Raw genomic sequence first — 22,050 nt, 5'->3', positions numbered from 1 at the left:
CATGTGGTAAACAAGATTATTCCGAATAATAATGAACGCCACTAGGAGCTGCTTGCATTCTGGGCTGCTCCCCTAAAGAGCATACAATTGAACATTTGTAAATAAAAATCAGGCCAGACGGTTTGAGAGATGTGATCGGCTGATGGGCGGTCGCATGGGAACTCCTACTTACTCCCACCATGTGTGCTAAGCACCAGAGATACTCCAGACTTGTGGGACATGTTTATAACCGCCAATCTGCAGCTATGGTAATCCCATTAAGGATACCTGTGAGAAAAATAAATATTGAGGATATTTTAATTTACAACCTCGAAAAATAAAAACAGACCTGAAAACAAAATAAAATCAATCATGTTTCCCTCCAACTCTTATGAAACTCAGTGATCTCTGAGTCCTTCGCTGCTATCTCAGGGCCACAAGAACTTGGCTGTGTTCACACACAAAAAACGAGAGAATGTCTTTCCCATGTGAATGGCTATTTATTTACCGTTTTATGTCTCCGATTTGACACTTCTTAGAATTGTTCCAACAACTTTTGTCAAATGATCAAGGACAACTCACAAATCCACCTCAGACGAGATGGATGGCTCCAAAACAGATGCTACTTTTAGACACATGAAGTATGTCTGTTGGGCTCAGGAGGTGGTTGACAGGAATCCAATGGAAAACTAAAATGTGTCAAAATAAATCCAACGCAGTGCCAGATTGCAAAAACACATCTCTGTTTTATATGTGAACAGGGAGAGCTGGGGGACATGAACCTGCAGGGATAAAACACGAGCTCAGTGTGTTGATACATGATACAAATTTTGTTAGGGGGGCTTTGGCATTGTTATGAATTCAGGACACCATAACCTGTTTTTTCCCCAACATATAATAACTTGACTTAAGATTTCATGGATGCTAAAGGAAATTTACCAAGAGTACATTGTATCCCCAGTCACTGACTACATTGTGAAATACATTGACACTCAACAACAAGTGGTGCACAAAAGCGCCACCATGTGGCGATATTCTGTGACACACGTGATTGTTGGTCTTTGGTAAATGCATATGAATTAATAATTCACAGGAAAATAATCCGTTTTTTAAAATTGCTTATGTTTACACCATTTGTAAAACAATTAATTATTGTAATTCATTTTGATATTTCACATTAATCATAGTCTGTAATGCTACAATACATAAAGTATAATCCAATAATGTTATTTCTTTAATTTTCTCTATCACGCAGTACATTTTGAGATAATTTTTGATGCATAGTAAATATTTCAATCACATGTGTCGTCGTATTGTCTCGGAGGTTATTGACCCTTCCGGTGTTCCGTAGTCCTTCCTCCTCTCTACCTGTTTAGTGGTTAAAGATGGCTGAAGCTCCTCCATGGCCTAGCCGGTTCTTCTGTCACAGATGCTCCGCAGAGATTAGTCCTCGGCTTCCCGTAAGTAGCGTGGACAGAAAGAAAAGATATGGACAACTGGACAAATGAAAAATAGAGTGGTGTTGTTGCCACTTTAATATAAATCGGTGTGGCAGCGGGGCCAACAGATAGCATGCTAACAGTGTTAGCATCTCTACGAGGTCCCGTTTATCGCGCTAGCGCTACCCAACGTTAGCTAGCTTGTTATCTTAAGTAGTGGATCCATCAGCGCACACTCACGAACTGCGTAGTAATTACACACAGACCACTCCTAGTCTGTTCATAGGATATTTGCAACAACGTTGACTGGATCATTTGTTGATTTCGGTGGTGTTTTACGGGGTATGTTGGCCTTTAACGGTTAACGTTAGCTAGCTTATATTCAAAAGTAATAACCGTTAACTGTAACACTGATCGCGTCCACTTCACGTATTTCTTGTATCAAAGAGACGCTGTTAACACTAGTCTGACTTTGTGAACTAGATTGTAAATCCCACATGTGAACGATACAGCAGCAACAATGCCACTGCGTCCTTTTCTTGTTTTGCCCCATTCACTAAAGCACACAAGTGGCATGCCTGTCTGTCACAGGCTAGAATGATCTGTCATAGAGCTGCAAATGTGCCCATCACAATGTAAAAAAGATCAGCCATAGGTTTCTGGCTATTTTTGTCATTTAGCTAATCCATAGAAAATACAGCGGATTGACACATTGTTTCTGTAAGGATCAGGGTTTAGAACAATCTAAACATAAAAGAAACACAAGGACAAAAACGTATGTATAGCCACACAGAAGGTGTACAAATGATGTATAGTAACAAGGGTTATGTGTGTGTTGGATGTTGGGGTGCTGTCAGGTGTTAGGCAGTCTGATAGCCTGGAGGAAGAAGCTGTACCTAATTCTGCTGGTGTTGGGCTTTATGCGGTGGTTTGCAACACCTGGAGGCTTTTGTTGACCATCTCTATCGGTAGATGTACGGCATGGAGGGGAAAGATACCCTGTCGGTCTTCTCAGCTGTGCTATCAGTAGAGTTGTGTTCGACACACCTTATTTGCGGTTTACACTTGCTGCATACTGACACACGCTAATTGCAGTGGCTGTAGTCATCATGCATTTCGGTTTTTGTTTTTTTTAAGTCGGGGGTTTAAATGATATGTGATGCAGCTGTTTGTAAAATAGATAGTTGAGCATGTCATGATGATGAGTCTAATGTTCTGGTTTGTTTACAGGAGTATACATGTCCGAGATGTGACTCAGGGTTTATTGAGGAGCTACTGGATGAGAGAAGGTGTGTATAAACTCCATTTTACATACAGTTTTTCTAATTTATGACTGTTGTACTGTTGTACTAAGACTGCCACCATTCGTTATGGATAATGGAATAACACACATACACATACATGGCCAATGGAGCTGATTCTGATTCTGAACACGCAGTCACTGACATTTAGTATAAATGCACATTAAAAGCAAATTGTGTTGTGATACGTCTTGTTACTTGTGCTTTATTTTAAGTGGAAAATGAACTTTGAGCACTGCTCAACTAAAATGGCATGTTTTGCTTTCTTTTTCTTGAGCAGCTTAATACTTTTCATTACTGTCCGTTTTCCCTATTTTTGTAACTATTTTCGTGATATTTCAAGGTGTTACAGTTCAAATTGGGATCACAATCGGGGTGAAGGGTCAAGGATGAAGGGAAGAAATAGGACACAGAAAAACTTTATTTCATGATTGTGAAGGATGGAAACTATGACTTTCGTATCACTGAGTCGAGACATAACTTTCTCCACTACTTGTCCTCTGTCTAGTGCCGACAATGGCTCCATGTCTACCATCTCCAGCGGGCCCCAGAACCAGCAACCATTTGAGGTTTCTATGCTACTCCTTTCTCTCCTCTCTGTCACACACAACCTCTTTCTCTGTCCCACTACACCGTTGCATAATATCTTCAGAATCTACTAAAATAGTTTCCATTTTGCTAATGTAGTACTACACATGCTGGAAGTCCACTCTGGGTTTTCACTTCTGCTTTTGCGACAGACCAGAGTTTAAAATAATATTATAATGAATGATTGGGCTGTTTTTAACTGTGCCTAAAAAAGGAAACATTATTAGGCTGATATGTAGTTTAGTTAAGTACTGTGGGGTAACACTGAGAAATGTTAGGGTCGTTATCTCAGTAAACAAGGAGATTCTGTACGCCAGCATGCAAGTCAACAAAACTCTCAATGCTTCAGATGTGTTGTTTTTACAATAAACAGTTGTGAATATTTAGAGAAATCCCAAAGCTTCACTGGTTTCTTCAAACAAGATTAGAGGGTTTATTGTGTGCTTTTATCCGTTTTTCTCCCAGAATCCAGACCAGCACTTGTTCACATTCCCGTCTGGCTACGGGCAGTTTTCACTGGGCGTCTTTGACGACCGCTTCGACTTCGGGGCTGGTCTGGGAACGGAGGATAACAGGGATGCTGAAAACGGGCGAGAAAGGGAAACGGCATCACGGCAGCGATACGGTGCCAGGCAACCGAGAAGTCGTCATGGTTCGAGGCGACAAGCAGGGAGGCATGAGGGAGTTCCTACTCTAGAGGGGTAAGCAGTGCAGACTGTGACTTGTGGGACTTGAGTCATAAATCAAGCTTGAGGACTTAATTAGTTCATCAAAGGATATTTTTCAACCTGTGCCCTGTTTGCCCATGTTTTTATGTCGAAGTGACAACAGATACAACAATTTCTAATTAATCTGGCAACAAGTCGCATGACACAATAACAATAAGTTAGCAAACGGTAAGAAAAGCTTTTTATTTCTCTGTAGGGTCCTCTCCATACATTGTCATAATAACAATCGGAGCCCGTCGGTGGCAAAAACAAGCACTTTTGGTGGCTGTAGTGTACATTGACGGTGAGCGGCTGCCGCCTGCAGCGTTCTTGCTCAAAACTGGAACAATTTTCAAAAAACTGTTGTTCCTATCGGTTACTTGCACCCCAAGACATGCGAAAATAGGGTCCAGGTTGATAAACACAGGTTACACTTTTACTTTTTCTCCATCAATACATCTGTGTCACAGCTGTATCTTCTCTTTTTGTAGAATCATTCAGCAGCTAGTGAATGGAATAATTGCACCCACTGCAATGCCAAATATCGGTGTTGGACCCTGGTGAGTGTCTGGAACACGCTTACATTTAACCAGAAAACAAATCTTCATCCGTCTGTGTTCCTCCTAACTGATCTAATGTGTGACTATTTTCTTAAAGGGGCGTTCTTCACTCAAATCCTATGGATTATGCCTGGGGAGCTAACGGACTAGATGCAATTATAACTCAGGTATTTTTGGGAAACCGTAAAATGTTTTTAAAGTGATTGATGTGCTTGTTGAAAAATATTGGTTCTAATCTAAATCCGTTAAACATTTTAAATGTTGTGTGAGGAAAATATGCAGTAACATGCATACAAACATATTTTTCTCTCGTTTTTAGTTATTAAACCAGTTTGAGAACACGGGACCTCCGCCTGCTGATCGGGATAAAATAAAAACTCTTCCTACAGTACAAGTTACACACGAGCACGTTGGTAAGTTCAAACATAATAAAGTGTGACATCATGTTTTATCACTGCTTTTCTTTTTTCTTCTGATATCTTAGATTGTATTATTTGGACAGCAGTATAATGTTCTTTAAATCTGATGGTTGCGTGCTGTTATTACATTGCAGTTTAAATTTAATGCGAGTAGTGTTTTCGCCAGACGAGCTGGCTTCATTGGGCTTTAGTTTTCAACATTATAAGAATGTTTCATTTGAAGCATCTCACCAGGGACTTGAGTTAATCATTCATGAGAGCTCAAATGCATAATTCTGTAATAAGATAGATGTTGGTGGCACAGATAACTCAAACAGTGCACTTATTTGATAATCAACCACAAGATACATCTTTGATATTTATTTAATAATGTTCAGACCTGTTTTGCATCAAGATGTCCCATCGTTATCTGCTGGTTTTATAGGTTTCTTCGTTACTTAACACACCCATCACATCAGGTTGTAGAGAACTGCCACTTTGCATCGCTAAAGGAAAGTCAGACGAGTAGCGTAGCATCCAACCCTCCTTCTGAAAAACAACACTTTTGGGATTCCATCTCATTTAAAACTGAACTGTGGCTATTCATGTATATGTATTTCGAAATGACATTGATGGTTCATAATGTAACTATTTGTAACCCACTGATCATACTTAGTATTTTTTTTCACTTTTATAACTCGCTCTTTCTTTCAGCTTCAGGACTGGAATGTCCAGTGTGTAAAGAAGATTACAGCGTCGGAGAAAATGTGAGGCAGCTGCCGTGCAATCACATGTTCCACAATGATTGCATAGTCCCCTGGCTGGAGCAGGTATTAAACATCCACCATCTAATGCTCTCCCCACTTTAATATTCACCACTAGCTATCTGAAACTATGTAATGGGGAAGCCTCAGCAATGACACTTGATATACGTGATTTCAGTACTTTTCAACCTGCGCCCTATTTTCCCATGTTTTTGTTTCTAACTGACTAATAAGGACAACTTTTTTTCAATTGGTCCACTATTGAAGGAGAACGCTGGAGCCGGCAGCCGCTTAAAGAGCGACAGTGAAATGATATTGGGCAATTGCGCACCGTCATTGTACGTCCACTAACAGTGCTTGTTTTTGCCACTGCTCAGATTATTATAACTGTCTGACAACATTATGGAAAAGACCCGACAGAAAAATGCGTGTTTCTTACCTTTCTCTTGATCCGGTCCGTCTGTTCACGAGCAGAAGTCTCGTTCTGAAATCTCGCGTCACATCCACGTTGTTGAAATTCGCTGAATATTCAGCCATGACATTGAAAATATTTCAGCTAACACTAAGCTACGCTTTCTGTACTTCAACACAGCAAACTCCGACAACACTCCTCTCTGCAACGCTGACTCACGTTTCCACCTTTGCCTTTAGGCACACGTCACATGACACAATAACAAACAGTAAGAAAACCTTTTCATTTCTGTAGGATCTTTCCAGGCATTGTCAGAATAAAAATCGAAGCCTGTCGGTGGCAAAAACAAGCACGTATGGTGAAGGTTCATTGAAGGTGCGGAATTGCCCGATATGATTACATCGCAGCTCGCTTAGCGGCTACACGCTGCAGCCTTCTCCCTCCATACCGGACCAATTTCAAAAATGTATTTCATTGTTTTAAAATGGACACAAAACATTGGAAAAAAAGAGTCCAGGTTAAAAACCAAAGTTCCCTTTCAAAGAGCTTCTAATTTTTACCCCTCTTTCTCTCCAGCATGACACTTGTCCAGTGTGCAGGAAAAGCTTGTGTGGACAGAACACGGCAACGAACCCTCCAGAACTATCAGGGATGAACTTTACCTCCTCCTCTTCCTCTTCCTCGGCTTCCTCATCTTCCTCGACCCCTCAGTCCTCAAGTTCGGCCAGCAATGAGAACTCCACTGACAACTCTTAGAGGGCCGTTTGTCCTCGTCGCCCTGCGAGCTGTTAACAGCTCGTAGGGCTGCTGTTCTTCGGGGCGGTGACCTCCAGTCTCTCCCTGCTGTAGGGCAGAGACCCGAGTGCATCTCGACCAGGAGCACTCGAGCCTGATTCGGGGGGCAAGTGATACGCGAGGTCCATGTTTTTCTGCCCGTCCTGTTGCTCCCATCTTCGTCAGGGATCCGAACAAAGGAAGGGCGGCGGCCTGGAGTGCAGCTTCTGTCAGGGCGGGCGTCGAGAAGCACGGAGACTTCAAGAGGCTCGATCTGCCTGAATCACCTCACGCAGGAAGAGAGAACAAACAGAATCCAAAGGTAAAAGTCTCGGGACAACAAGACAGTCGCTGTTCTTTCTTTTTCTTTTTTTATTATCTCCAGATTGTGTGAAATATGAAATGACCCACTTTTGCTTATGAAGCAAAAAGAACTGTACATTTATTCCTTTTTATAAGTAGTATTCATATCTCACCGATAACATGACCCAAAGTGCACTGTAGTGCACTGTTAAAAGCGTGCACTTAAGTTTCTTCTTGGTTTAGGACGATACTACATTTTGATTATTTTATTGTTTAACTTACAGATTACCTGACACCACACAGGTACAGATGTTTGCACTTGAAATGATGCGGTAAATTGCAGTAATTCTGTGCTGTTTGGCTAATGATGCGGATATCATCACTAAATTACACGCACATGGATTTTATTTTGTTATCTGCAAGTCTGAAACACTCAGACACTTGTAAGAGCTTTTTTGGGGATTTTAACGTAACTGTAAATGAAATATTTTCTGAAGTTGCCAGTTGACTATTGATTTGCAGTACGATTGTGTCAAAAAAAGTGATCTGAAAATAAAGCTTTTTTTGGGTGAGGCCGCTCAAAATTCATGTTGAGAGAGAGAGAGAGAGAGAGACAGACTCTAATCGTGAGCAGCAGTAGCGTAGTCATAAAATGTACTGAAAGACATCTGTTTGCTGCACTTAGTGTGTGTGATTCTGTGGTTAGACACTAGATGGGAGTGCTGTAAAAAAAAAAAAGGACTTTTCCTAAAATGTGGGAATTGGTGCAGCAAATCAGCTAATAGCTACTTGTTTTTCCCAATATTTAGATAGAAATAGTAAACATGTTTTGGGGCAAACAGGCAAAATATGAGCTGTGCTGTTTTGTGTTCCCCATGCTGAATTATTTGTCCCTTTTAGTGACATCTTGCAGACTCTTAGAACAACCAGAGAACAACATCATCGAGTGATTTCAAAGCATAATACGGTTCTGAGATTTCAAAGTCAGCCTTTGGTCCAAAGGCACGTATATATTAAACAGACTAAGTCTTTCAGTGGGGTGTTTTCCGATTAAATGTTATCAAAGAGCAAATAAGCACAGCTTCCTCTCATTGTGTAGCCATGCAGACACATTTCCTCTACATTGTGCCTCTCTTCTCCTCTGGGGTTTATGCTCAAAGGCCTTTAATCTGAGGGGGTTGTTATGAACAGGACATTGGTCTCACTATAAGTCAAGTGGACACACTTGACTTAGTTATGAGTTTGACTTTACAATGTGAAATAGCTGATTCATAGTCTCAGTTTATTGTTACCTTTGTGCCTTTTTAAATATATACCTTGAGATATGGCAAGCTGTTTTAATATTTTACTACAGATTCAAAGTGTAGGAGGAGATGAAACCTCATTGAATATTGCAGACATTTCCTTCCAGTTTTTGCTCTCACTACACCATCAACTGGGTGACTTTCCCTTCAGACACTTGTTGCATGTTAGTCCTGTGAATGTGCGACATGAAATGTGTTTCTTTCTAAAAGAAAAGAGCTACTTAACAGTGACATTAATATTTTATCACAATTTTTTGAGACATTAATATCCATCAAAAATGTAACTTCAAATCACCTTCACTATTTTATTTATTGGTTCATTTGATAAGGGACAGTGCACATTAATAAAAACATTGCTGTAAAATGTGCCAAGAGTATTTTTTATCTGTAGTCCCAAGAGGCAGATGTTACAAAGTAAACCTAAAAACAGAATATAATATTGCATTTACAAAGTTATGCAATATTGACCCTTTACAAAGATATGAGTAGTGTCATTCAGGAGACTCTTATACTACATTTGTCAAGTACTAACAAGACATGCAACACAGAGGCTCACAACAACAATAACATGAGGGATAACTGTTAAGTAGAAACATGGACTAAATATATGCTGCATTTTTAGACACTAAAAAAACATCCATGTCAGGCACAAAACAAAAGCATGCAGAATATGTTAAATATGTCAGTCAGACACAGCTAAACAATAATAAAAGACATGCATGCAGGTAGATTTCTCTGTATGTTTTCCATTAAAACATATTACATCGAGTCTGTGTTTTTGCCAATTTACATTCGAATATGATTAGTTTAAAATGAATATGATTAGTTTAAATGTCTCTTTAAGAGTGGAGACTAATGTGAGTCACGTGACGTGCCCACGCCTCTAAACATCACGTCATATTGAACGTCCGCTTTCAGGGCGTGTGCGCGAGGTGCAACTAGAGGACGACCGACGCCACTGTGGATCGTTCAGCGGAAAAGGAGGAGGACGAAGACTCACCCCGTCGTAGCTTAATAACATTGCGTGTATTCGACGCTTTTTCGTAAAATACTAAACTATCCGCCATGAAGTTGCTGTGGGCTGTCAGCGCCCTGCTGTTGGGCTGTTGGCGAGCCAACGCGTCCACAGGTAAGAATCTAGTGTGTCAGCCATGTTGGTGGAAGACTGCACTGAACCACGAACATTTAACGTTACATGTTCACGCCGATTCCTGCTTCGTTAACGTTACGGCAGTTGCATTTTTTTTAATATGTCAGACGTCTTCTTTTTTTTTTTATAGCACCCCTTACAAAATGTATCTGTGACGTTGGTAAGAAACAGTCACGTGCTAACAGTTAGCTGCATTTCGTGTTATTGCTAATTTGCACTCGGGACGGTTAAAATAACGTTACATAACGGCTAAATATATTTATCTAGCTTATTATGTCTCATTTATTTCCCTCCAGAAAGGTATTTAAAGTTAGATATTCGGTCACGTGAGGTCTAACGTTAATTTTTAAACATGGTGGCTGTGGCAGTGGGTGTCTACTAACCTCGTAATTAGACTTGCGTAACGTTACAAAAGGGATGCTATACATTAAGAATTAACGTTAACTGTCGTTTTCACTTACACCCTAAAGGTGTAAAGTGAAGTAAGAAGTCCTTTTTTGGTAAGTGTTTCCTCCGTAGTGTTGTAGGAACCAGAGCACTAACGTTAGCGTGTAGCGTTAGAATTGACAGCCATAGCTGCTTGTTCTCATTTATTTAATACGTATGGAAGTCCATTAAATATATGAATCAGTCGGACACAGCTAATCAATAAAAGATATGCATGCATGGAGATGAGGTTCTTTGTCTTTTGACCCAGTACTCCTAATTAATCCCTGTGATGAATATCAGCGTGTCCACCTGGTTCTCCATTGATTAACGTTACAGGACACAGGGCTACATTTTCTTCACACTCAGCTCTTTGCTTGGTTACAGTGATCACAACCAGTTATTTGTTGGATGTGTCACGTGACTCTGTCAGCATTGCGACGACAGTTATTATAGAACAAATATCAGATACGCTCCCTAGGAATTAGGTGGGAGGAATATTCATCGTGCTGCTTAAGTGCTTTTTTTTTCTCTGTTAGCAAATACAAGTCTTAAAATATGATGATAGTCAACACATAATACAGTGTTTATACCAAGAGGACTGATTCAGTAAAAATGCTAATGTCTTGTCTGTTTTCATGACGGTAACGCCTTTCACTTAACTATGTTCTAACCGTAAATCTAAACTTGAAATGGAATCATTTTGGAATAGATTTGAGCTTCCTTTGCTGAGTTGAGTTTTAGCACTGAAGGAGTTCCCCATAATTATTTAAGTACACTTCAAAATATCCAAACTGAGTCATTTCCCCCCTGTTTTGTCATCCTAAGGCATTTAAGACAGATGAGCAAGTACATACTCTGACATATGTTGTAAAACCATGTACTTTGAAAATCAAATGCAGCCTTTATCGTGCTTCAAACACGTACAAGGATCCTTCATGCCGCTGAATGTTTCCTGCTTTAATAACGACGGCTCAGAGTAGATCAGGAGTAAAATTAGATTTCCCTGGAGTTTCAGCATCTTCTCGAGCTTAACTTTGGCATGAAAAGTGGGTTACGAGGCAGATAGGTAAGGTGTGACAAAGGCGCACACATCTATTTTGAGTGCCGGGGCTTTTAGGCCAAGTAATTTGGTAAATGGTGTTGAATATGGAACATTTTTGTTATTTAATACCATTTTGTGTTCCCAGTTGCTTAACCTGCTCTCACCTAAATTATCCTTCAATGATGAAAGTCTAAGCAGTAGCACCGACAGTGACGGGTTGTTGCTCTTTTGGGTGTGGGAGTTGACATCCTTCCTATAATGGTGACAAATCTGTGGTCCACCACAGCTGAATTAATACATTAGACCGTTACCAAAAAATATAATGCTGAATTGAAAGCTTGAACTGACCTCTTTACAAAGTGTCTGCTTCCATACGTCACTGCTGTCATAGTCTTGAAACCAACGGCATCCATCTTCTGTTGGAAAGGATGTTAAATTGTTCTAGCTTTTCCTGTTTGGTGTAAAAAAATTAAATCCACTTTGTTGAGTATTAAAAATCTTTTTGTCTTTGTGTATCGCCTTTTGTCTTTTTAAAAGGCGTAGTAAAGTCCTTCTTGAGTTGTTAATTTTCAACCAGCTGGTTGAATGAAAACAAACTCTATGAAGATAAAGCATGTATCCCCATAGTGTGGGCTTATTTTTGCGGCTCTTTTTTGGGTAACGCATCTCTGTCTACCTCTGTATCACATTAAAATATAACTGCTTTTTTTCCTGTTTGGTTAAATAAATAGATTTCCAGGCTTTTTTTGTTTGTTCACTGTTCGGGCATCTATTATGTTTGTTGAGCATAGGTAAACATAGAATATCCACTGGAAAAACATGTTGCTGGTTCTCATGTTAGAGGGCTAAAGGCAGATTCCTGTGGTTTACATCTGTTCAGTTGGGACTAGGGCCTAGAGTATTTGTTTTTGAACTTTCTTTCAGCATGTGCTACGAAGGTGACCTTTTGATAGCAGTGGTGGAAGTCACTAAGCTACAAAGGTTGCATGCAGAGACTGAGGCTCCTTTTTACAAATTCACAAGTCTGCCTGTTTTGTTTGGTCTTTAATTGATATCTGCTGAAAGTTTTGGTTGGAAGGGTTTTGAAAATTGAAGTTCTCAAACACAAAATTTAGTGTATCTTAATCAAGAATGTAAAGAAAGGGCGTGCGTGTAAAATAGGGTGAAACCCCCCCCGATATGCGAGTTGATGGTTGGATGTCGTGGATTAACTCATTGTTCATGTCGGTACCTCGGGCCCAGTCCTGTTTTTCTCTGCTCTTTGTGAGCTACGGATATTCCTGAGAGCAGGGAGCAAGCTGGTTGTGTGTTGCCCTGTAGCGTGAGAATGTTATTTTTCTCCGGACCCACCTATGTGTATAACCTCCCCCCTCTGACCACCACTGAGTGGCCAAACAAGTCCCCCCCCCCCCCTTGCCTGCTATGGATGTGGAGAACTATGATACTGGGAAGGAAACCAATATCTGTGACATTATCGTGTCCCCTGAAAATAAGTTACCTATATTGTTGTTCTCATGTAAATACTCGATGGGAAATGCTGAATGTTTTCCTCTTAGTGGGGATTAACAGTTTTGACTTCCACTCACATTGATTTCATGTGCATAGTCTGCATGAAATCATTGGCAGAACGTCCTGAAAAATAGGCCGCGTTCATTCGTGTGTGTGTGTTCGCCTAGTTTAACTCCCTGATCACTGCTGGGTGACACGAGGCACAGCAGAGAAAAGACGCCAGCCGAAATGCGTGCATGTCCTAAACCGTTCATGGATTCTTTAACTTAATTTTATTATGTGAAATGTTTTTTTCATTTCAACCTCATCTGCTTTTCTCTTCATGTTCTGTTCATTCATTGTTTTGATTTCATGGGAATGCTATTGGATGCTTTAAATGTTTTGTTGTTTCTTCTTTTGCTTTACCTGCCTTTAGGGATGTCTTGATCACGCATTTTTCCCCCCAGGCCCAACCTCATTATTCAGTAATTCATTTTAAAGCCTTTTAAACAAAAGAAACACCCATATAAATGAACTCAATTTGGTAAGTTAAATTGACGGCGATAGTCACCCAAACCTGTTGGTAGTCTACTCTGATGTAAATGGACAAAACGTTAGAAACTGCTCAGAGTTTGATGCGATGCAATTCAACTGCAACACAAATTACAGCCTCCAAAATGGTCATAACATTGAATCAACACCTTTCTAAAACAGTTTCAGCTCAAATAAACAAATATATAACCTTCCTGAAGCTTGCTGTATGTAATAAATTGGAAACTGAGTATGCTTGATGTTGCGCTCCCATATTGTTATCTGAATCAGCTCGGGTCGTCCCTAATTGCTTTTTATGTTAATTTCTTACTTTCATCTTGATGGGTCAGAGGACCAGGAATGATCAAACATTTCCCAAAAAATAATTGGATGAAAATCTATTTCTATGTGCATGCTTTCATGTATTCATTTCATTTGTGTTTTTATTAACTTTGTTTCTTTTTCTTTTTTTTCCTGTTTGCTTGCCTTTCTTCCATCACGGCCTTTTATCACCAATCCATGAAATCATCCGGCTTGCTTTAAACTCACCACAATAAAATAAATAAAATCTCTATATATGCTGTGATTACTGTAAACGGTGCTCAGCGGGCTTCATCAAGTGTCCCCTGTCTCAGATGAAGTTGATCAGTGACGGGGCAGCTCTGCATTGTGAGGTGATAGGGACCCCCATCCCCGAGGTGCAGTGGTGGTTTGTAGAGGGCGAAGAGCCCAACGAGACCTTCACCCAGCTCTTTGACGGGGCACGGGACGGCTGTGTGCTAATAAACGCCACGTACGTAGCGCACGCCACGAGCACCATTCACCTCACTAGCCTCACCCTCAACGACTCCGGCACGTACGAGTGCCGCGCTTCCAATGACCCCGACCGCAATGAACTGAAGAAGATGCCCAAAATCAAGTGGATCCGCTCGCAGGCAAACATTATTGTGATCGAAAGTGAGTGGCGGAGGAAGCACGAGGAGACTACGGTCAAAGTAGCTCGGCTGTTGTCTCCTCATTAGTGAAGTCCTGGACACTCGAATCCCATGCTTCCCGGTCCAATACCCTCTCCATCCTGCCTCCCCCAGTCTACGCTCTCCCTCTCCTCAAAAGCTCCAAGACTGTCCCTGTAGTAGAATCCGAACCTGGTCATAAAGCGTGGCCGGGCTGGGCCGCTCCCTAATCCTGTATTAACGGTCACATAACGTGTTTTCAATCTGATGCCTTTTTATTTATTTATTTTTTATTTTTATTTTTATTTTTTCCCTGTTTCAAGACTTAGGTTCCACTATGACAGGTTTTTTTGCATATAATACTGGGCATAAGGTTTGAAATTTGCAAATGGCTCCGGAAGAAAAATTCTTAAACAAAAAAAATAAATAAATATAGGAAATGGCCACCATGTGCAATTCTTCAGAAATTGTCGAGGATAAAAAGCTTGTCTGCTGCTTTCCAATGCGATCCTTGATAGAATGAGGTATTGCTTATGAACAAAATATGAATATCTTTATTGTTTAAAGAAAAAACAAAAAGGGTGTCTGATTACTGTAGCGTCTTGGTAGATATTTGTTTTCCTTCATTGACACTAACATTGGCGTTGCTCCTTGTTGTTAATGCTTGTAGACCATCCCTGTGGCTTGTAACCTACTCAACTGTAGGCACAGAAGATGGCAACTCATTATTAAAACTAAAGCTCAGCCATGGGGTATATTTCTGCCTTGTGGTCCAGTATTATTTTGTCACTTTTTTAAAGAATTGGTCAGTTTCTTCGCCCAGTTGAAACAAAAATACCCATTTATTGTAAGTTATCATATGATTGGCAGTGATACTGTCAATACTATTTCGTTCTCTTGTTGCTACTGCACGGGTTTTTTTTATTTTTTATATTAAAGATCGCCCCTGTGACCTTGTTGTAGACTATTGTATCTGCTAGATTTCCGGTACATCTCCTTTTCTCCCCTCCCAAATGTAAATTATGCTTAAAAAGAATGAAGTGTAAGGGTATTAAGACCACCGCTCTGCCCTACAAAGGAAAAGTGCTGTAACTACAAACACTGCAGATACTGTTTTGCTTTCAGTTATTTTCATGGATATTACACACTTCTATGGTATTTTTTTTTAATATCGTAAAAGTCGTCAAATACAGGTTAAAACACAATTTTCACCAAATATGTAGTTGCAAGTAGTTTTTCCTTTTGTATGGCAGCACTGGCGGTTATGTTTAGAAAAGGATGACAAATAATTAATTCCCCCCCCTCTATTTATCTGAAGCCCCAACAATCGTTGCTGACCCCCTGGAGGTCAGCAACCAGACCTCCGCAGTCCTCAGCTGCAACCTGACGGATTCCAGCCTTTCCGTCAAGGGCTCCCACTGGCTGCACAACGGAAAGCTCATTGAAGCGTCCAAGTCAGCCGACGCCACTGCATACACAATCCTCCGGTAAGTAGCGTCATCAGAGTGCCATATGGGCAGATCTGTCACGATAAATTCACTCATCCGCTGATGGTTTGTCCTGAATAATGTTTGGTTTCATTGGCTATTTCCTGCTAGCTCGTAAAGCAGAAGAATTCCCCATTTATGTTCAAGACAATTAGCAATTATCTGTACTGAGTAAATAAACCCAACAATAAAATGGAATGCCGGGCTGGCTTAAAGACATTTAACCATTTCTCTGCCTAAAAGTCAGCTATGTTGGCCTTGCATGCCTTGCTGTAGTCCTTTTTATTCCATTCTCATACCGTCTCTGTTACAACAGTCGATATCCATCTCTCTCCCTCGCACTTTGCATCTTCCTCGTCGGGCATCCCTCCCCCCTCTTCACCGTTCTCGCTGGCTGCCTCCCATTAGCAGCAACGCTAGGGGTGGCATTCAGGCATTCGCGGCTCGTGGTTAGCAGAGGGATGGACCGTGCATTCGTGCAGCTTTGCCGGTAGTCTTGGCAGCCGGGATAAGCGCCCGAGCACTGTGCTCACTTGCCCTGACCTTAATTCCCCATTAGGGTGAGCGAGCAGAGCAGTACGGGACATCAAACAATAGCAGGATTGTGATTACTGGGGAAATTTTAAATATTTGTTGCGTGGACAAGCAGCTTTATTTTTACCCCCTTGCCCTTGGCTTGAACATAATAGGGTTCTTTTGTGAATTTTCTACTTAGCTAAGTGGAAAACTAATCTCTTACATTAAAGTGAATTGGTCACAAGTCACCACCTGCTATATGCTCGGTCGCTGGGCCTGCAGAGGTTTGTGTTCTTGCAAGGAATTCTGAAGTCCTTCCTTCGTTCTCTTTCCACAGTCTGGACAAGATCAGCCACAGTTCTGGAGGAAAGTATGACTGTGTGTTCCTGACCGAACCAGAGGTGAAGCAGACGATTGAAGTCAAAAGTAAGTTATTTCATTCATGTCACACCATATCACACGTCGATGTTTACATGGGGGTTTTAGCTAACTCAGTTGCAAATGTTATGCTTTTATAGTTACAGATTTTGTTAGTGTATATGTATGTATGTATGTATATATGTGTGTGATTCAATGTCAAAGGCAGCACATTTCCTGGAGGCATCAATAATAAGCCCTGCTAATATTTAAGACTATGCATCAACCATTAAGAAAAGTGATTATGTGCCCAACACAGCTGAAAACTGGGTGTCAGCTGCACATGCAGCAGATAAGAGAATAATCATGAGGGTGACAGTTTGATAATTAATTCAAGTTCAGCATCAGAGGAATGTTTTCACCAGAGAACAATGTGAGCTATGGGAATTATGACGGAGCTCTAGAAACATTCCAGTCACCGCTCTCTGCGTTTTGGTCCAGAAAAATGTTTATTTCGATCACAAACTTTCCCGTTCTAATGTGAACGTGTTTGTCGTCTTGCCGCAGCACTTCCCCATGTTTCTGCCTACAAGCACTCTGAGCACGGCAATGAGAACGACAAAGGGGTGATGGTCTGTGTGAGTCACGGCTATCCGCTGCCCACCGACTGGAACTGGTTCAAAGATGAAGATGGCTCCCAAACGGTATGAGTCTCTTACGCTTGTAATTTACATGATCTTAAAATGATGTATTTATGTTTTTGATCTACAGTTCTAAACCAGAGGACATTCAACTAAACTAATGGTTCATAAGTTGCAAATGATGTATGTCCAGTACTTCACTTGTAAAATACAATGAAGCAATGCCGAATGGTCGCACCTGTCTTGCAATTTGCGTTACTAACTCCTTCACTAACAACCCGCAGCCTATCATCAACGGCACTAGCGACAAATACGAGATCAAGAGCACCCCGAACAAGACCACTCTGACCGTCAATGACCTGAGCATCGAAATCGACATCGGCCACTACGTCTGCTCCGGAACCAACGAGCTCGGCACAAACAGCGACAAGATCTACCTGCGTGTCCGCAGCCGGTTGGCTGCTCTCTGGCCCTTCCTCGGCATCGTGGCCGAGGTCATCATCCTGGTGACCATCATCTTCATCTATGAGAAGAGGAGAAAGCCTGATGAGATCTCTGACGGTACGTACGCCATGCTGCCTCCACCACTTCATACTGTATACAGGGTTTAGAAAAACAATACAAATACAGGCGAGTCTTGGCAAATGAGTGGATCGTCTGACATGGCGCTGCGTTCGTCAGTCAAATGTGTTCAAATTCACATGACTTTGTTTCCTTAATAGGTTCATTCAACTGTTTTATCTTACTTTAAAGCATTAGCTGACATGATTACAGACGCAATACCTCGGTTGTCTTGTCTCATAGCACTGTAAAGGCTGTTGATCTTCTCACCGATGCCTGAAGCAAACATGCCACAACCAGTTCTCTCCTTTTTTTTAACACTATGCTGTTCACGGTCTGAACAGACCTCAGAATTTGATGAATTCCAAAACTTTTTGCTATTTTACTAATTACACAGGTTTGGGCAAATACCCCCATATCATAAATAGTTAGCCAGGAAGTAAATCGGTGTTTTCAGGGGAGATGCGGCCATTTCTCATCCTGCACTCAACTCCTCTGTCGTAATGTGTGGCTGAAAGAAATGTAGAAAAGGTCTCTTTGAAGTCATTTAATGTCCAGTAAGCTAGAAATGCATCAAACTGTAGACTCACTTGTGGAAAGTTGGAGGCCCATTTATACAATTCATACATGTTAGTCCTATGATCTAAGAAAGTCCAAACATATAAGTTAACATGAACAACTCTCTCCGAAATCCAAAAGACTAGAGTTCTAAAGTTTGTGATTTTGATTATAAGTCTGGAACTGCCCCATTAGAAATGAATGGGGAGAGATGTTATAGGTCAGCAGTTCTCAACCTTTTGTAGCTCAAGGCCCACTGCAGAGGATCACCTGTAAACTGTACATTTGTGTTACGCCTCTTTCCGCATTATGAATCTAAACTTAATATATTCAGGGTCATATTTCTCACCACATGTTTTGGAGCCTTTACTGGCGCAGGTTGTCTCCCACATCACGCTTTCGTTTTACAAACTGATCCATTTTTTTGTCACTGCATCCGAGGGCCCAGTGTATAAATTATTAATATGATATCGACGAAACCTTAACGAGATAATGTGACATTGACGTCACACGAGCCGTTAGATGCAGAATGAATCGCTCTGTTGGAGTTCTTGGGACTAACAAACACTTGCTGTCGTCCGGTGGTGTTGCTGAGTGAAGCTTCTCTCTTTCCTCGTGATCTTTGAGTACGGACACCGTCTCTAACCGGCCATCAAGTCACAAACTTTGCTTCTCTGATTTCTGGCTTTGAGAGGGAGTGGCTCATGCTCACAAATATTGATTTGAACTTTCCTCGGTCCTGGAAATAACGAATCGAAACTCTTAATTTAGGTGGGATGTGCAGACTGTAGTTGCATGCATTCAATATGAACCCTGATTGTTTTGCTATTATTTACATTTATAGAATAAAGATCAGGGGTTAGCTTCCCACTTTTGTATAAACGATCTGTGATAGAAACCTTTTTTTATTTTTATTATTTACATTTTTACTTCTCTGTTCGCTGCTGATTTTGCATTTTGGTAAGTGGACAACACTGCATGTCAGACTGAAGTGGTTGAGCTGAGATGACCGCGTGGAACAGAGAGTCTGAATGAGCTGCTTTCATCGTCGCCACTTCTAAGAGGAATGCGCTCAAAGATTTGGTCACTCTTTCACTGGCCCTGCGATCAGAGCAAGCTTTAAAAAGTTCCCCTTCCACCTTCTATTGGTCCTTAAAAAAAAAAAAAAACGATCACGTGTTTGAGCCAATGAAAGAGTCGAATGAGACACGTAAGCTAGTGTAATGGTTTGACATGAACAAGTTGAGAAGATTCTGCATGCCCTCTGCATCTTGTACTCTTTATGCATGATATCTGATAGGCCACCCTCTTAAGATCAGTGCATCATTTACATTTGTCTCATTCTCCATTCGGCCTCAGAGACTTTGTGAATACGTGCTCTTGCTCTGGTGTGACCGCTGCCTCTGTACCCACCAGGTTGTCTGTTGGCTCGGCCAGTTGAGAGGATCTTAACACGGCGACTGCAGTGTCCCTTTGGTGTCCTTTGCTTGTGCTGCATGAGCCTCTGTGACGCTAGGGGTCTCTGGACAATGTGCGAAAAAATGTTCATGACTGGCAATGTTCAAATCATACGACACTTCTCTTAAATAAGCACACAGCAGTCTGTTCAGTGACAGTTAGTAATGTGTCTTATAGACTGATTGTGTGGAATTGCTGCGTCAAATGCTTTTCTACGGGTTTAGTTGTGCCATTCATTGTCGGAAGAGGGTGGGAATGCTTCAGCTCATGTTCAGTTGGATTTGATCATAACCTCATTGGAGTCGTGTTGCAGAGGATGTTATGTTCTAACATTTTCTACCATCGTGTGTTGGGGGGGGGGATGGCACGTTTTGCTCACACTAGTAACACTTAACTGACTCTTGTTGTTTTGTTTTGCCCTCCTCCATTGATCGCTGACAGATGACGACTCAGGAGCTGCTCCCCTGTAAGTACAGTCAGCAGCTCAGTATCCTCATCGTCTCAAAGATTGTCTTTTTTACAGAACTCATGTTTCTTTATGTTTTTCAGGAAGAGCAATTCTACTGAAAATCACAAAGACAAGAATGTGAGGCAGAGGAATTCCAATTAAAAGCTGAAAGAGGTGAGTGAGCCTCTGTTCTCTACCTCTACATAGAAACAGTATACAAGGGATGAACCAAAAATAGAATATGGGTTCTTCAAATGGCTATAATGCCATTGCATTGACTTCATGCAACTTTTTTTTATTCCAGATGGCAGTCCAGGATTCAGCTGTCGTGTGGCACATTCTACTGTGCACCCTGCAATTGGTTTCTTCTATCTTCTTCTCCACATATGCAGCCACAGAACATAATGTGAAGTAATTTCTGCTTGAGGCCCAGAGGGCAAATATTGCATGAGTTAAAACGCCGTTATAGGAAAGTGTTTGTTGTAAAATCATAGACGGTCCATGTGAGGAATGCCTCTTTGTGGTTGTTTTCTGTTGATGCTTCCTACACTGACCTCAGTCTTTGCCTTTGTGTTCTCCAATCTGGAATTGTTACTTGTAAAGGACAAGTTCTGTTCAGAGTACTTCACTGCCATTCTCATAGCGTTGACCTGCTCCTACGCCATTGCAGATTCTCCCTTTTGCATAGTTTTAAACTTTGCTTAAATGCCAACAAGCATCATTTAGCTTTTGTGTAAATCTGCAGAAAGGATCATTTAATGTCTGCAAAGTTTTGTTGCCGTGATAAATGAGTTCCTTTTAGTAGAAAAGCATTTTCCCTCTTTAAGTCAAGCTTTTATTTCAGAATCCCATATTTTAAATCTGAAGTTTTAGTCGCCAACGGTTTTCTCACCGTTTTTGTTGCCGATGTCTCATCCAGAATAAAAATATATTGTTATGGACCAAGTGCAAGAGCTGTCTCTTTCTTCTGTTGAATGCAACTTAATTACTACGCACTAATTGTTTCAATTTAGTAAAAGCAAATAAAACATTTAATAAGTTGTTGTTCTTTTCTCGCTCGCTGTGATTTGTGTGCGATTGTTGGACCATCGTCTCTGTTCAGTCACTGTAGATGATTCAGAAGCCAAATGTTCCGTTTAATCTGATTAGTGTTGTGATTGGATGTTACTGTTGCAGAGTTACACGGATTAATAAAAAGACCTAGCCAGACTGGTGTACCATCCGAGTACATGGCACACCATCTGTTGTACAACTTGCACAAACTGAATAAAGGTGTTTGATTTTACATGTTCGATTACTCAACTTCTTCTCAAAGCAAAGGGTGACTTAGAACAGCGGGTCAAGATGTTCTGTGCACGACGAGGCCCAAACAGCTGAAGATGATAATCCGGTTTTTTTGACAACTGTCAGTCTATTAATGGATAACTATTACATAAGCATTACTACTACAAGTCTAACGTGTTTAGAGAGGAAATCTGACGCATGTCACCTGACAGTCTGACTGACAATGACCTGAATTTTCTGAGGTTGAGAATATAAGTATAGCTTTATTCTTATAGACTGTTTACAGTTATAACATGCAGAGCAAAGATCCAAATAACTCCTGTGTGGCTATGTGCACATTGGGCTTAAACGTGCTCAATTCATTTAAAAAAGGTTTTCAATGTTCTACAAAAATGTCCCTAAACCATGCTTCCCTTTTGACCTTGGCATGCACAAATCCCTGTTTCAGGCCAAGACAGACGGTCAATAACAGCCAGCAGAAAGCATGTGTTGTGATCCCCTTTTTACCGATGGAGCTGGGCATATGTCTGATTGTCTTGTGAGTTTCCTCTCTGTGTAAAGGAAGGTTTAGAATTGGATAATCTTGGTTTACGAAAGCCAAATGTTTGCCCCATTGGA

At 41.0% G+C, this 22,050-nt stretch overlaps 2 protein-coding genes across 2 annotated transcripts; both read left to right on the top strand.

The window, feature by feature from the left end:
• Positions 1–1,363: 1,363 nt before the first annotated feature.
• On the top strand, positions 1,364–7,728 carry LOC306776694 (E3 ubiquitin-protein ligase RNF126-like). Its single transcript, XM_079267481.1, has 9 exons — positions 1,364–1,439; positions 2,649–2,707; positions 3,228–3,288; positions 3,773–4,008; positions 4,506–4,574; positions 4,672–4,741; positions 4,894–4,987; positions 5,687–5,802; positions 6,725–7,728. The coding sequence occupies exons 1-9, from the start codon at positions 1,365–1,367 to the stop codon at positions 6,902–6,904; spliced, it is 960 nt and encodes a 319-aa protein (XP_079123607.1). The 5' UTR covers position 1,364; the 3' UTR covers positions 6,905–7,728.
• Positions 7,729–9,452: 1,724 nt separating this feature from the next.
• Positions 9,453–21,433, top strand: bsg (basigin). The gene is made up of 8 exons (XM_079267483.1): positions 9,453–9,658; positions 15,441–15,609; positions 16,463–16,551; positions 17,050–17,186; positions 17,408–17,684; positions 20,142–20,166; positions 20,250–20,322; positions 20,453–21,433. The coding sequence occupies exons 1-7, from the start codon at positions 9,595–9,597 to the stop codon at positions 20,308–20,310; spliced, it is 822 nt and encodes a 273-aa protein (XP_079123609.1). The 5' UTR covers positions 9,453–9,594; the 3' UTR covers positions 20,311–20,322; positions 20,453–21,433.
• Positions 21,434–22,050: the final 617 nt, after the last annotated feature.

This window comes from Melanostigma gelatinosum (genome assembly GCF_949748355.1).
Source record: "Melanostigma gelatinosum genome assembly, chromosome: 4".
Taxonomy (NCBI): Eukaryota; Metazoa; Chordata; class Actinopteri; order Perciformes; family Zoarcidae; genus Melanostigma; species Melanostigma gelatinosum.
This window is presented reverse-complemented; position numbering and strand designations above follow the sequence as displayed.